This window comes from Sus scrofa, chromosome 1 (assembly GCF_054392235.1).
Source record: "Sus scrofa isolate SSC_HxYL_T2T_F1_AM1 chromosome 1, Sscrofa_HxYL_maternal_Yorkshire_Landrace_v2.0, whole genome shotgun sequence".
Taxonomy (NCBI): Eukaryota; Metazoa; Chordata; class Mammalia; order Artiodactyla; family Suidae; genus Sus; species Sus scrofa.
The window spans coordinates 137,111,944-137,126,471 of record NC_139383.1 but is presented as its reverse complement, the minus strand read 5'-3'; the positions used below and the strand labels follow the sequence as shown (position 1 = coordinate 137,126,471).

At 43.6% G+C, this 14,528-nt stretch overlaps 1 protein-coding gene across 23 annotated transcripts; it reads right to left on the bottom strand.

Annotated features, from left to right (window-relative positions):
* On the bottom strand, positions 1-14,321 carry CATSPER2 (cation channel sperm associated 2). Of its 23 annotated transcripts, none has more exons than XM_005659660.2 (14): positions 14,062-14,321; positions 13,766-13,861; positions 13,425-13,571; positions 12,597-12,770; positions 12,331-12,399; positions 9,791-9,963; positions 9,115-9,270; positions 8,714-8,838; positions 6,706-6,884; positions 6,419-6,518; positions 6,046-6,102; positions 1,546-1,766; positions 581-748; positions 1-140 (listed from the first exon to the last, which is right to left on the bottom strand). In XM_005659660.2, the coding sequence occupies exons 3-14, from the start codon at positions 13,567-13,569 to the stop codon at positions 109-111; spliced, it is 1,599 nt and encodes a 532-aa protein (XP_005659717.1). In that variant the 5' UTR covers positions 13,570-13,571; positions 13,766-13,861; positions 14,062-14,321; the 3' UTR covers positions 1-108.
* Between the last annotated feature and the right edge of the window lie 207 nt (positions 14,322-14,528).

Genomic DNA, 14,528 nt, shown 5'->3' with positions numbered 1-14,528 from the left:
CACAATTATCAGCAGTATTTATTAGGCCTTTATACTTTGAATTCTCCATTTCCAACTATACCCTTCATTAATTTTTGTCAAAGATATCGAAGCCATCCATTGTCAGCTTTACTTGTCTTCAAAGTTCATCATTGCCTGCACTGTGAAGAAACAGACTGTGAGGTTTGAGAGTTAAAAATGTTCAGAACATACACGTTTGGTGAAGATTCTGCTTTTCTGGGTTCTGGGTTTCCACTCAAATCTTTAAAGTAAGCCATATGAGCCTGTCCTCTTTGCCATAAATGAATTAACCAGGATTAAAGAAGCCACTTGTTACCTTCTTCACCCTTTCACCCTGTTCTCCCCAGAATAAATGGGGAGGCAGAGCTGAGGACAATTGGAAAGAGTGGGGTAACAATGCACCTTTTTGAAGGAGGCAATACCTGTTTCACATCTTGCTCATGGATTTGCCTTTTTTAGGTGTGGAGGTGGAAATTTAGAGGCTGAGATGCCAAAATAAAGAATACCCTCCTACTACCCAGTTATATATGCTCCTCCAGTGGTCTTAACTCCTAGTCCCCTGACTGCCCTAAATCCATACCTGCAAACTCTTGCAACCGCTTACGCTCCTCTAGGTTATACTGAAGCTTTTCTAGCAACTCAAAATATCGGAAGAGTGAATCTCTAGGCCAAACAACACGTTCATCCTGATCCATATCCATTAGCCCAGGCAGATTCTGGTGCACATGAGTCTCCCAGTCCAACTGACCTGGAAAGGGTAATGTTTCTTAAAAGTACCTATATTCGTGGAAGTTGGATAAGAACTGATAAATCCTATGGAGTGGGGCAGGGGTGAGTGGGGAGCAGGAATGAAAGAGGATACAAGAAGGGGTTCTCTTGTGGTGCAGTGGGTCAAGGATCTGGTGTCTCTGCAGCAACTCAGGTTGCTGCTGTGGCACAGGTTTGATCAATGGCCTGGGAACTTCTTCATGCTGAGGGCATGGCCAAATAATAAAAATATTAAAAAATAAAAAGAAAGAAGATACAAGAAGCATGTAGGGAAAAGGGTGCATCACCAAGAAACCATGTTTACAAGAAGCAAAGAGAGCCACAGCCACACTTATCCAAAGTGAGTCAGAAGTACAGGGGAAATGAAGAAGCATGAAGAAAGTACTCAAGACCAGAAAATCAGACTGGTGGAGAAAACTGGGAAACAGATGTATTGGGAGAACTGCTATTAAGATTGGGATATCTCAGAGTTCCCATTGTGGCTCAGCAGAAATGAATCTGACTAGCATCCATGAGGATGCAGATTTGATCCCTGGCCTCACTCAGTGGGTTAAGGACCCGGCGTTGCCGTGAGCTGTGGTGTAGGTCACAGACTCGGCTCAGATCCTGTATTGCTATGCTGTGGTGGAGACCAGCACCTGCAGCTCCAATTCGACCCCTGGCCTGGGCACCTCCATATGCCACTGGTGCAGCCCTAAAAAGACAAAAAAAAAAAAAAAAAGATGAGGATGTCTCATAGAGGAGTCTGAATTCAAATGGGAGAAACTGTCTGCTTACCAATAGGATCAACATATCTGGAGTCAGAAGAGGAACAGTAGGAAGATGAAGATGAGGAAGAGGAGGAAAAGAAAGTGGAAGATGTGGACGTTTTTGGTTTTGACAAGGTCTTCTTTATTTTTGACCTAGATGCTCTTGAACCCTCTTTTGTGGCACTGTGTTTAGACTCTTCTTCAGAAGCTTCTGTTAAGTCCATATATTCCTCTTGTTGACTGACATCTCTGTAAGTGAAAGGGGAAATTTTATTGCTTCAAATACATTTACATGATATGGCAAGTTCTTTCATTATCCTGGTCCTGGCCCTGCCCTAAACTAAGACTCCAGGCAATGAGAACCAAACTGACTCCCAAATCTAAGTTTAAGCATATCCAACCTCAATTATCCCACGTGATGTACCCCTATTAGTGTCCCTCACCACATGACCTCAATGTGCTCTAACTTACTCAGGCTTCCACATGCTACACCCCATTTTATTTTACAAAGTTTTACCTCCCTGTCCCTTGGCCTAAGGTAATAACACCACAACTACAGCCTTTGCCCCCTTGATTCTCTCTCTCTCTTTTTTTTTTTTTTGTCTTTTTTGTCTTTTTGTTGTTGTTGCTGTTGTTGCTATTTCTTGGGCCGCTCCCGCGGCATATGGAGGTTCCCAGGCTAGGGGTTGAATCGGAGCTGTAGCCACCAGCCTACGCCAGAGCCACAGCAACTCGGGATCCGAACCGCATCTGCAACCTACACCACAGCTCACGGCAATGCCGGATCGTTAACGCACTGAGCAAGGGCAGGGACCGAACCCGCAACCTCATGGTTCCTAGTTGGATTCGTTAACCACTGCGCCACGACGGGAACTCCGATTCTCTCTTTTAATAGAAGAGAGACCTCGGGCTCAGTTCTTTTTACCTGATCCATCTACAATTGCTCCTTTTGGTGACCTCATCTCCTGAGTTTAAATGCCTCCTAGATGCAAATTTAAGCCTCTTGTCCAGACCTCACTCCTTAATCCAGACTTGTATATACAACTTTTACTCACAAATAACCACTTGAATGTCTAATGGACATCTCAAATTCAATCAAAACTGAACTCTTTGCCACCAAACCTCTTCCACCCACAGCCTTCCCCATCTCAGCTAGCCCATCCTTCTAGTTGCTCAGATCAGAACTTTCTTTTTCCTCCCCCTCTCAGCCACACCCGCAGTATATGGAAGTTCCTGGGCCAGGGACTTAATCCAAGCCTCAGCTGCAATCTACACCACAGCTGAGGCAACACCATATCCTTAAATGTATTGAGCCAGGCCAGAATGGAACCCACAACATCACAGAGACAAGCTGGATCGTTAACCCACAGTGCCATCGCAGGAACGCCTAGAACTTCCATTCTTAATTCTTCTCTCATAACTCACATATACTCAGTCAAGAAATCCTGTTGGGGAGCTCCCTGGTGGTGTACTGGTTAGGACATGGTGCTTTCACTGCTGTGGCCCAGATTCAGTCCCTAGTCTGGAAACTAAGATCCTGCATCAAGCCATTGCACCTCATGGCCAACAAAAAGGAAGGAAGGAAGGAGAGAAAATCCTGTTGACGCTACCTTCAAAATAACTTTTCTCACTAGTACCACTGTACAACCCTAGTCTGAGCCATCAACACCTCCTGCTTGCATAGCAGCACAGCCTCCTAACTCATCTCTTTGCTTCTTCCCACAGTCTATTATCAACACAGTGACCAGACTAATCCTTATTAACTGCATGTCACTTCTCTGCTCTGCTATTTCACCCAAAGTCAAAGCCTAAGTCCTTCCAATGGCCCCCACAGTCCTACAGGATCAGGGCCCCATTATTTCTCTCTCTTCATCTCCTATCACTCTCTCCCACACACTCACTCTTCTTTACTCACAACGACTTCCTTGCTATTTCTCAACACATCTGGCATGCTTCTGGTTTAGGACTTTTGTACTAGCCATTCCCTGTGCCCATAATATTCTTCCCATAGATATCCACATAATAATCCCCTCATCTCCTCCAAGTCTTTGCTCAAATGTTACCATTTCAATGAGGCCACCCTGACTACAATGACTATAAACTCTATGTAACCTCACCCTATACTCCAATTCCCCTTAACAAGTTTTTATTTATTCACAATGCTTATCATATTTTAATGTATTAATTTGCATATATATATATATATATTTTTTTTTTGTCTTTTGTCTTTTGTCTTTTTAGGTCCACACCCATGGCACATGGAGGTTCCCAGGCCAGGGGTCCAATCGGAGCTACAGCTACCGGCCTACACCACAGCCACAGCAATGTGGGATCCAAGCCATGTCTGCGACCTACACCACAGCTCATGGTGTAGGTGTGGATGCTAGATCCTTAACTCACTGCGAGGCCAGGGATAGAACCCGCAAACTCACAGTTCCTAATCGGATTCATCTCCACTACACCATGACGGGAACTCCTATTTATTAATATATTCACAGTTTATTGTCTCTTTCTTTCTACTGGTATACAAAGTCCATGAGAACAGACATTATTATGCATTTTGTTCACTGATAAACTCCAAGCACCTAATAAGTATTCAGTAATTATTTGTTGAATGGATTTTTTTGGTCTTTTTTTTCTAGGGCCACTCTTGTGGCATATGGAGGTTCCCAGGCTAGGGGTCTAATTGGAGCTGTAGACGCCGGCCTACACCACAGCCACAGCAACACAGGATCCAAGCCACGTCTGCGATCTATATATACCACAGCTCACAGCAACACCAGATCCTTAACCCACTGAGCAAGGCCAAGGATCAAACCCGCAACCTCATGGTTCCTAGTCATATTGGTTAACCACTGAGCCACAACGGGAACTCCTTGAATGGATTTCTTATTTCTCCTCTGCTCTCTTGTCCACTCACTCAGTGAGTCGGGATCTGGCATCGCAGCTACAGCTCTGATTTGACCCCTAGCCCTGGAACTTTCTCTCTTTTTTCTTTTTAGGGCCAAACCTGTGGCATATGGAAGTTCCTAGGCTAGGGGCTGAATCGGAGCTGTAGCTGCCAGCCTACACCACAGCCAGAACAATGCCAGATCTGAGCCACGTCAGCAAAATACACTACAGCTCAACACAACCCAGGATCCCCGACCCACTGAGCAAGGTAAGGGATCAAACCCACATCCTCATGGATACTAGTCAGATTCATTTACACTGCACCACAGCAGGAGCTTCCTAGCCCTGGCACTTTTATCTGCTGCAGGTGTAGCCAGAAAAAGAAAAAGTTTCCTGTGGCCACTGTAACAAATTACCACAAACTTGATAGCTTAAAACAACAGAAATCTATTCTCTCACAATGCTAGGAACCAGAAGTCTGAATCAATATATCATGAGGGCCATACTCCCTCTGGAATTTCTAGAGGAAAAGGTGCCTTGCTTCTTCCAGCTTCCGGCAGTTACCTGGCATCCACTGGCTTCCTTCGGCTTGTGGTGGCACCACTCCGATCTGTCTCTCTCTTGACATCTTCTATCCTTTCTCACTCTCTCTCTCTCTCTCTCTCTTTTTTTTTTTTTTTGCCACACCCATGGCATGTGGAAATTCCCAGGTCAGGATCAAACCCGTGCCACAGCAGTGACTATGCTGGATCCTTAACTGTTAGGCCACCAGGGAATTCCTATTCTATATCTTCTCTTCTGTCTCTTCCAAGGACCCTTGTCACTGGATCTACAGCCCGCCTGGATAATCCAGGATGATCACATCTCAAGAGCCTTGATTTAATTGCATCTGCAAGGACCCTTTTTTCCAAATAAGGTCAGCTTCACAGATTCCAGGGATTAGGACATGGACTTCTTTTTTTTTTTTTTTTCTTTTTAGGGCCACACCTGCTGCATATGTAAGTTCCCAGGCTAGGGGTCGAATCAGAGCTATAGCTGCAGGCCTATACCACAGCCACAGCAATGCAGGATCGGAGCTGCGTCTGCCAACTACGCCACAGCTCACAACAACGCCAGATCCTTAACCCACTGAGTGAGACTAGGGATCAAACCCGCATCCTCATGGATACTAGTCGGATTGTTTCTGCTGCGTCACGACAGGAACTCCTGGACATATCTTTTTCTTTTTTTTTTTTTTTTTGTCTTTCTGTCTTTTCTAGTGCCACACCCATGGCATGTGGAGGTTTCCAGGCTAGGGGTCAAATCAGGGCTGTAGCCGCCACCTTACACCAGAGCCACAGCAATGCGGGATCTGAGCCGCGTCTGTGACCTACACCACAGCTCATGGCAATGCCAGATCCTTAACCCATTGAGCAAGGCCAGGGATTGAACCCAAACCTCATAGTTCCTAGTTGGATTCGTTAACCACTGAGCCATGACGGGAACTCCTGGCATATCTTTTTCGGAGGCTACACTTCAACCCACTACAATAAGTAGTTATTGAATGAATGAATCCATCTCAAAGCCAATTTCCACCTTTGGTTTTCTACTCTCTCTTTCACGTGTGTCCATCCCACTTGACTTATACACTTCTAACCTGGCATCCATTTTGCTAAGACTTGATCTCTGTGCCTCAGGAGATAGGTTTTGTCTCCTGCAAAGCAACGAAACACAAAATGGTGAAGCGTTATATTGAAGCAGGAGTGTAGTAAGGGAAAAAAGATAAGAATTATGATCATAAAGTGAAGAAAACTGAGAAAGGAGAACAAACTGCAGTAAAGGAGTAAAAAAGACTGGGGAAGCCACAATGGTGGGTAAAGAATCAGGGAGTATTTTAGAGCTGGGGAATTCTGACTCTGAATCAAATCTGTCACAAAGGGGAAAATGGGGTCAAGGCCAGGGAACAGAAACGGGATGAGATCAGGAAACCTTTGAGAACGAAAGCTGGGTTTGGAAATGGGAGAGCAGACCTCTGGATGATCTGCCGCTTGAAAATGTCAGCTTTGTGCTGAACCTCCAGGTGTGTCATCTCCTCGTTCAGCTCATTCCTGATATTCTGGAAGTTAGTAACTGCCCCAAAGGGCCATTAGGAGTTGGGAGATGGTGGTGACTAGCCCTGGGGAGAGGGCCTGAGCAGGGCGAAACCAAATAAAATATCCACTACAGGCCCCACGCTTTCCCGTTAACATCAGGTTCTCTCTGTAATCCACCAATCCTAGCATTTCCTCCCACCCAGTTTCACCTCTTCTGTGCTTACCCATCATGGCTACTATGATATTTCGAAAGATAATGGAACCAAGTAACAACCAGAGAATGACGTAGATGCTGCTGAAGGCGCGGCTAACTTCAGGCACCTTCCAGGTATCTTGAAGCAGTGCATACCAATGATCCATGGTGAAAAGTATGAACACCGTCACTAGGGAGTTCAGCAGGTCCCTAAAGAAAAAGAGGTGTGTGTACAGATAGAAGGGGCCAAACCAAACCTCTCAAGAAACACCATCATTCTTTCTCTCAAAGCAAAAGAAGATCTTATCTTTGTGGTTTGCTCTGATTTTGGCTCCTTTTTTACCATACTGAATTTTTCAGCTAATCTTTCTTCAGTCTGAAGTTGTTTTATCAGGTTTTCCTTTACCATGAATAACCTATGAATATCTCTCATTATTCCATCAGTGCCTGGGGCACAGTAGGTACTCAATAGACAGTGACTGAATTTTTAAAAATTGAATGAATCATCAACTACATATCATTTTTGTAAGTTCATTCCCCACTGTTCTATGGCCTTCACCTAAGAGGAAGTCATTTATAAATTTAGCAAACATCATGGATATTTAGTTTGCTGGCATGAACTGACAGTCAATTAAATGAATGGGTATGTGACATAAACATGTGATTCAAAATAATGAATAGATGAATATATCACAAAAGGTCTTAGGAAGATATCTCAGTTTTCCTTCTTATTCCTCCATATACAAACTATTGAAAACATCAGGGCCTGAACAGGATGAATTCTAGGACTTCCTCAGTCAGTACTCTTACAAAATCACCCACTAGTCTAAGATAGACACCTGAGAGGTGCTGACAAGATTGGATTCCAATTCATAAATAACCTTATCTCCTCTAAATCCAAATTTACTTTCTACTGGTAATCGTGTTTTCTGGACAAAAATCTTACCAAGCTTGTACTTTTGAGAGACTATAAGTATGTGCACATATAATCACAACAGATTCTGGGATAAATCAGTGTTTACAAGTCATAGTAACATTTATTGACCACTTATAATGTGTGAAATGCTGTGCTAAATGCTTAAGTGAATTACCTCATTTATCTCTATACTCTTATGAAGTAGTGCTACTTTTAATCCTATTTTTTTTTTTTTTCTGGCTGCACATGTGGCATGTGTAAGTTCCTGGGCCAGGAATCGAACTCGTGCCATAGTAGTGACTTGAGCCGCTGCAGTGACAACACTGGATCCTCAACCTGCTGCACTACAAGGGAACTCCTAATCCAATTCTTCAAAGAAAAACCGAGCATAGAAACTGAGGCACAGAAATCAGGGCTTACCCACTGGAGTATACTGCTTTTTAAAATTTTTATTTTATTTATTTACCTATTTTGCTTTTTTTAGGAGCATAAAAAACTTCCTGTAGTATATGGAAGTTCCCAGGCTAGAGGTCCAATTGGAGCTGCAGCTGCCAGTCTACACCACAGCCACAGCAACACAGGCCCTGAGCTGTTTTTGCAACCTACTTCACAGCTCATGGCAATGCCAGATCCTTAACCCACTGAGCAAGGCCAGGGATCAAACCTGCATCCTCATGGATAATAGCTGAGTTCGTAACCTGCTGAGCCACGACGGGAACTCCTTTTAAAAATTTTTTTTGCCATGCTCATGGCATGTGGTAGTTCCCAGGCCAAGGACTGAACCTGCACCATAGCAGTGACTTGAATCACAGCGGTAACAATGCTGGATCCTTAACCAGAAGGCTACCAGGGAACTCTAGTATACTGCTATTTAAAGATGGCCGATGAGAGTAAGTTTGAATTTGCAAAACCCAGAGCAAACCAGGAATTAGCTGCCCTATCCTCAAAATTGGAGCTAATACCACTCACTATTCCTTTGCTTTCTCTTTCTTTCTCCTTACTGTGTTCTATTCCACTATCTTACAATAGACTATGCTTTTAGTATTACTATACTTTGGACTAGCTTCCCAGCCTCCTGCCCCAATTCTCTCCCCCCAACAAGGGTTCCCCCAGTCCTGCCTACGAGAAGAACATGTGATACTCCAGGTCCTGGCGAGTTGAACGGGTGTAATTCTCGAAGAAGTAGACACCAGCCACAGCAAAAATGTAGAAGAAGATGAGCAGCAACATCAACAGGAAGGTCATGCTCTAGAGGTCATGACTTTGAGTCAGAGCTGGGCCAGACTAGGCTGATCTCCACATACAGCCCAGTTAGGCCCACCTGTGGAAATCCCCCACCAAACCCTCACTTCTAGCCTGAGCCCAGTCACCTCTAGAACACAGTAGGTTGTCCCCAGCCCTTTCTTATCAACAACATTGCATAAGGTCTTTCATTGCCTTCTTTTGCCACCCAGACTTCTTTCATGTTAAACACCCATGTTTATCTACCTTGCCCACTTGATTTAGCTGCAACAGTCAAATTACCTTGAGGGCCCTGACCAGGGCCAAAATAATGACTCGAATTTGAGGGAATCGTGCAAAAAGTTTCAGAGACCTTAGCACCCGGCAGATCCTCAGCAACTGGAGCCAGACAGAATGGCTTGTTACCCCTACCAGAACCACAGTTTCAGGAATCAGGGACTGTGGGAAACAAACAGATTATGAGTAAAATATACCCCCCAAAGCACCCATGTACATTTGCCCTTTCTTTTGTCTCTTCTTTTCCATAGCTCCTTGGGCATTATTCTTTGAAGAGCATTCTCTGGGTACTGTTTCCTATTTAGTCTTTCTTTACGAAATTAAACTCTGCACTTGAACTTGCTCAGGCTTATCTCGTTGGGCTGTAGTGGAACTCAAATTTTAAAAATGCGGAAAAAATGCATGTAAAACAGGACAGTGCATGACATGCAGCAAGAGCTTAGTAAATGGGAGATGTTGCTGTGGTCAATGTTGCAGTTAGATTCTGTCTTACTCTTAATACCAACAACTCCTGCAATACCTGACTTTTAGCTTTGAGAAAAAAAAAATCAAAATAAGGAAATTAGGTACATTTCTATTTATTTCTTCTTGTGCTCTAGTGATCTTAACTTTTCTTGTCTTTGATTCACCTAGGCACATTTCTCGGCCTTAATAAGTTACTTTTTAGGATATCCAGCCTTACCAATATGGTCACAACAAAGTCAAAGACATTCCAGGCATTCTTCCAGAAGAGGAAAAAGCTGGATATCCACATAAGAAGGATCTCCAAGATGAAAACAAGCAAGATGAACCAAGCTGCCACCTCCAGAGTCAGCTTCAGTGGCCACAGTTGGGCATTTGAGGATTCAAGCAATTCTGGGAGAATAAAGGATGAGCAAAGGTTAAGGAAATGGGAAGCTGAATGACAGAGAATGATCAGCAACTATTAAAAACCACAGCTTCGCCCACTGCTATGCATGCCATTTTTCAGTTTCTCTTTTTAACACTGTTGTTGCTTCAACCTGTGAAATATAGGAGAGGACAGAATTGACCATGAAAAAGAGCTACAACTCATCTCCTGCTGGTACTGGTATGTATAACAGCTTCAAGTTACTGCCTTTCCCCTCTGGGATCACAGAGCCACCAAGGAATTGCTCTCTTAACTATCTCTAATCCTGTCTGCTGCACTGTTACCCTGGTACCAAACTTCACAGAGCAGCGGTGGGCCTTGAGAAAAGAATGCAAATGTAGGGCCATGATATGGAAAGCGTTTTAGGAATTTTTTGTGTGTTTTGGGGGGTTGTTCTGTTTGGTTTTTTTGCTGAGTCGTGCAGTGGCTTGATATAAGATCTGAGTTCCCAGACCAGGAATTGAACTTAGCTGCAGCAGTGAAAGCTTCAAGTCCTAACCAGTAGAACACCAGAAAACTCCCTATGGAAATTGTTTTATAATGAATGCAAGAACAAGAAGCCAGATTCATGGATCAGATTAGGATATAAGAAATTACTTGGGGAATTCTCTTGGGGCAGAGTAGGTTAAAAATTGGGCATTGTCATTGCAGCGGCTTGGGCTGATGCTGTGGCCCAGGTTCGATCCCTGCCCTGGGAACTTCCATGTGCTATGGACATCACTTAAAAAAAAAAAAAAAATTACTTGGCTCTTTGTTAAGTTTTAAAACTTCCCCTTTTTTCTACCTAAAATTGATTTTATTCTGCAGCACAAACTGGATCCTATATTTCCTGTCTAGAACCTTATTAGTTGCTAATTTCAATTCCTTAATTGCCTTCATCTTTCAACCCTCACCCTTAGGGGAAGGTGATATAATGGATGTATATCATGCTGTAGGAAAAAACACTGAGATCAAAATAGGCTTAAAAGCTAAATAATAATTTAATATGTTTATCTTTGTTTAACAGAACAATCTGAGAGCCTTCAAATACCACTGACTGATATGCTTGGCACTTAATGGAGACCAGAAGAGCATACTCACCCTGAATAACACAAACTGCTGCACAGATTTTGACACTTAGTTTTAAATTGTTATTGTGTTTAGTAATGTTTTGGCTAATCACATCTACAATGAAGTAAGAAACATAGACGTTGAAATATAACTCCATGAAGAGCAAAAGAATTAACTCTGCAAGTTTAACTCAAGACAATCTTCATCAGATTCTATAATTGCATGCATCTGATAAAAAAATTGTATATAGTACATCAAGATACCTCTAGAACCTCAAAAATCAATGTTAAAATTTAATAATTTTATACCTAGGTTTTTGTTGGGAATAAGGCTTATTCACACTTACAATGTGTTATTTTCAGGGAAAGGGTTGCAAATAAGCCACATCTTTCTTATTCTCTCACCATTTAGAAACAAAATATGAAAATTATAAAAATAGGCCAAAGTGATGTTTAAAGTGCAAAGTAGAATTATCAATATCATTGAGGAAGTAGACGTTTTCTAATGCCCTATTACATAATTAGATTTCCACTTATACTTTAACATATAATATTGTAAACCTAATATGTTTACATGTATTAATGTATGTCATTAAAATGTTGTTATATCAAAATATAAAAGAAAAAAATTTAAAATACATAAATTAAGTATGTTTGAAAGACTAATTTTAAAGTGGGAAACTTACCAAAAACAGGATGAAACAAGGACATGAGTACTGCTACTCTCTTTTCTCAGTAGTTTGAGATGATAATCAAATGAACTCACAGATCCTCAAGACATTATTTTGCTTTTAATACATTTCATAAAATTTATGATTGGTTTTAGAGTCATTTACTTTTTAAGTCATTTCTTGGCTCAATCTAATATTTTAGTTGTACCTCATTTTATACACATTGTGAGCTTTTTTATTTGTACTTAAATAATCGTTCTAAACATACTTATAAAAATATAAATGTCGGGTCACTTGGTGATAGGAACCAATATCTCTTAATAGAAAAGATTAACTGAAATATTAGACTAACCTGATACAAGAAATATAAGTGGTTTTCCAATCTTCAATACCTTGTGAGTCTATTACACCCTACCTCTAAGTGTCTAGACTTCCTTATATCCACTACTCTCGAGCACCCTCCAAATGTTTCTAGGTCTTAGCAGTTGTACAAATCCTGCTCCAAGAGACAATGTAATTGTCCCTATCACATCTCAAGTAACATTCAAATATGCAAAATGATCATTTTAAAGGAGAAATGACTCCCACCCCTTCATCCAATGTCAGTTCTCACCTATTTCAACCATCAGTACAATCGTGTTCAAAAAGATGAGGAAGATGATGAAGTTTGTGAAGAGAGGACCTGTTTTCTCTTAAGAAAACATACAGAATAGAGTTCTTTTTGATATACACAGGCCACATGATTAGGGCAAGAATAAAACCAGTGAGAATGAGAAGAAAATGGAGTTTGAGAAGGGAAAAATTAGTCAAATTAGGCAGATGATGAGGCAAGAGAGACAGTAAAGGCATGGATTAAAAATGAGAGGCATGAAAGGATACACTCAAGAACCCATCCAGCCCACAAGGAAAGAGGGGGCCTCTGGCTACAGCGCACTCGAAGGGTACTCATCAGCCTCTGGCCATGTGTGATCCGTCCTACGTGACAAGGCTTTATGGAGAAGCGCACAAGCTGGTGTTGATCTCCCAACATGAGTTTCTTCTGACGGGAAGGATCTACACCAAAAATTTAAAAAAAGGGTGGGGAGAAGACATTGGATAAATATAATAAAGAGTAGTCTTTGGGAGTATGAAGAGCTGCTGGTAGGATTGAGGGCAGGAATGCTGGTTACATAATGGGGCCCCAGTGCAGGGGCTTACCTTGCTGCTCCCTCATACAGCAACTGATATTAGTTTGGAGTAAGAACTAACCTATCTCTTAGGACTAACACTGTCCATGACCAAGAACAAAGGCCATAGGTTCAACCTAAGTGTCTTTGGTAAAAATCTCCTAGTTAGCCAGGGTTGGTAGTTATTCTAAGCCTAAAAGTGAATGACATGGGTTCTATCTCCTGTATTCAGAGTTTTATTTATAAACACTTTGATTTATCAAGCTTGGTATATGAGTTCCCTGTGGCTCAGTGGGTTAAGGATCCAGCATTGTTACTGCAATGGCTCGGATGGTTGCTGTGACGAGGGTTGGATCCCTGGCCCAGGAACTTCCAGATGCCAAGAGTTTGGCCAAAAAAAAGTTTGGTGTAACTTCCAAACTAGCAGCCAAACCAATCTCCCCTGAATTTTCCACCTTTAAAATTCTCCCTCTGCTTCCTACTCATTGGTGGTGTGAACAGGAGACTTAAATTCATCCTAGGGAAGAAAGAGGCTGCTGACCAAGTATCTCTCGGATGGTGTGCCGTGGCACAGCTTGGCTCAAGCCTTGCAGGTGCTCGATGAGAGAGAAAGTATCAATCAGACGGGAACGAATGGCATCAGCTCGGGGCAGTTGCATGTGTCCTGTTGGGCCGTAAGTGGCCATGTCTGTTAAGAACATGAAAGAATCGAGTGTTATTTCATTTCAAGCTGGAGTTGCACCACAGCTTAGAGGTTCTCTTTCCCTCCTCCCAACCTCTTTGCCCTTAAGAAGACAAATGTTATATACCTAGACGCAAGGCTTTCTGAAACAAAAGGAGTCATAACAGAGAATCTGCGCAGTTGACTACATGGACAGGTACCTTTACTTGTGTGACAGCATTTCTAGTTAAAAGCAGCAGCCAACAAAGAGCAGGAGTCCTGAGCTGGACAAAGAGGAATTCCGGCACCACCTGGACCTGAGGGAATCGGGTCATGAATGCAATGATGGGAGGAATGGGAGGGCTTAGGACTGCCCGCTATGAAAAACCAAGTTAAGAGGAATTGGACAAAATGCAACAGCCTGACATTTTGAAAAGGTATCCCGTCCCGAGTATCCACTCCAACTTGCTGCCTCAGGCGCCAGCTCCTTCTCTCAGTTCCCGATTCTGGGCCTCACCTCAGGCCGGGCTCTCTTCCGCTCACTCAGCCCTGAGTTCGCTATCCCAGTCTCCGGCTCTGGCACCCCCCCTGAGCTCTGCTCTCCCCACGCGGGACGAGCTCAAGGTCGGTTCCTAGCCTCGCTGCGCCCCACGCCCAGCTCCGCCCGGTCCCGCCCTCTCCCGGGGTTCCGGCTCGCCCCCGGCCCACCCGGAACACCAGCCCCCAGCCCGGGCCCCCTCCCAGCCCAGCTCGCCAGGCGCTTGCCGCCTCAGCCCCGCCCCGCGCTTCGACCACTCGGCGGTTACCAGCTGGTCCCGCCCGCCCGACGCAGGCGCCGCGCAGCCAATCAGCGGCTGCCACACTGCGGCCCAGCCGGGCTGGGGGGTTGGGACCTCCGGCTGCAGGTCCGCCTGGGTCAGACGCGCGAGCTGAGGCAGAGGGTGAGTGGTCGCCGGCACGGCCTCCGCAGTCCCCGCCGAACCC

Bases quoted from the DNA above. Each gene is read 5' to 3' on its own strand.
- CATSPER2 (XM_005659660.2), bottom strand. From the start codon at position 13,569: ATGGCCACTTACGGCCCAACAGGACACATGCAACTGCCCCGAGCTGAT. The intron at 6,885-8,713 runs GTAGGCAGGACT...CTTTTTCTTTAG, and splicing joins GAGTATCACATGTTCTTCTC to GGACCTGCTGAACTCCCTAG. The intron at 749-1,545 runs GTAAGCAGACAG...TACCCTTTCCAG, and splicing joins CAGATATGTTGATCCTATTG to GTCAGTTGGACTGGGAGACT.